Source organism: Dendrobium catenatum, unplaced genomic scaffold, assembly GCF_001605985.2.
Source record: "Dendrobium catenatum unplaced genomic scaffold, ASM160598v2 original_scaffold_117618, whole genome shotgun sequence".
In the NCBI taxonomy this organism is placed as follows: Eukaryota; Viridiplantae; Streptophyta; class Magnoliopsida; order Asparagales; family Orchidaceae; genus Dendrobium; species Dendrobium catenatum.
Window position 1 is genome coordinate 1 of NW_021436053.1, and position 1,225 is coordinate 1,225.

Sequence of the window (1,225 nt, forward strand, 5' to 3'; positions counted from 1 at the left end):
CTAAAATTGAATGGAATTGTTGATGAGAAATAAATTTTACGTCCGATCTCGTTCCCGCCTCGTATCTACGAGCTAACCGGGCCGGATCGTGACAAGAGTGGTATCAGAGCAGAGTTTAGGATTTGAATCTGTATAAGCGCCATTAGGTTGATTGATAACTTTTCGACAGTAGCTGTAGTATTTTAGGATGGTGTAATAATGTGCATCTGTTTGATTTGGCTTTATTTCCTTTGTATAGGGCTATGGATCATGAACCCGATGCCACTGATGGTAACACAGATGGGCATAATGATCCCATTTCTAGAGAGGTTCCAACCTTACCTTCAGTAGCACAACCTACTGGTGGTAGTAGTACGACTATGGATACGTTTAATCAGATGATGGCAGCTGTCACACATTTGATACAGCATTCTCAGGAACAGCCCCAGACTAGTTCCAGGAGGGAGCCAGTAGTAGACAAATATCTGAAGATTTTCCAAGACATGCGACCACCACTCTTTACTAGAGTAGGAGAGCCAGTAGATGTTGAAAACTGGCTTTTGAGAGTTGAAAAGATACTGGAAGGAATGCAATGTCCTGATGAACGAAGGGTGACTTTAGCCACCTTTGCTCTAGATGGTGAGGTTGAGAGATGGTGGCGAGGACAATCTTTGGAGAAGTTTCGTGGTAGACCAGATTCCCAGATCTTATGGGAGGACTTTGTGAAAGTCTTCAGAGATTGGTTTATACCTCCTTCTGTGAGGAGTCAGATGCAGGAGAGATTCTTGAGGCTGGTGCAAGGGGAGCGGACAGTTATGCAGTATGAATCGGAGTTTACTACACTGTCCCGCTATGCCTCTCCGTTCATTACTACTACTGAAGATAAGTGCCAAAAGTTTTTAGCAGGGCTTCGAGATGCTATACGTCAGCCATTGCTTCCCTTTACCTTTGATGATTATGCTGTATTGGTGGAAAAAGCAAGGCGATTGGAGATTGATTTTCAAGCTGTTCAGAAGATGAGAGATTTTCAACAGAAGAGGAAGGGCTTTGAGAGGACCAGGAGCTTCCAGACTCATTCTGGAGGTTCTAGTGTAAAGAAAACCATAATTGATTTGGCTTTATTTCCTAACCATAATTGATTTTCAACAGAAGTGTGGCAAAATGCAAAGAGGTGAATGCTTAACGGGCTCCAATGTTTGTTTTTTTTGCCATCAGCCTGGGCATATGGCTAGGAACTGCCCAAAGG

At 43.3% G+C, this 1,225-nt stretch overlaps 1 protein-coding gene across 1 annotated transcript; it reads left to right on the top strand.

Moving 5' to 3' along the window:
- Window positions 1-242: 242 nt before the first annotated feature.
- On the top strand, window positions 243-1,118 carry LOC110111942. Its single transcript, XM_020844012.1, has one exon. The coding sequence runs from the start codon at window positions 243-245 to the stop codon at window positions 1,116-1,118; it is 876 nt and encodes a 291-aa protein (XP_020699671.1).
- The last annotated feature ends 107 nt before the right edge of the window (window positions 1,119-1,225 follow it).

Excerpts from the sequence above, each read along its gene's own strand:
- LOC110111942 (XM_020844012.1), top strand. The coding sequence starts at position 243 with ATGGATCATGAACCCGATGCCACTGATGGTAACACAGATGGGCATAAT.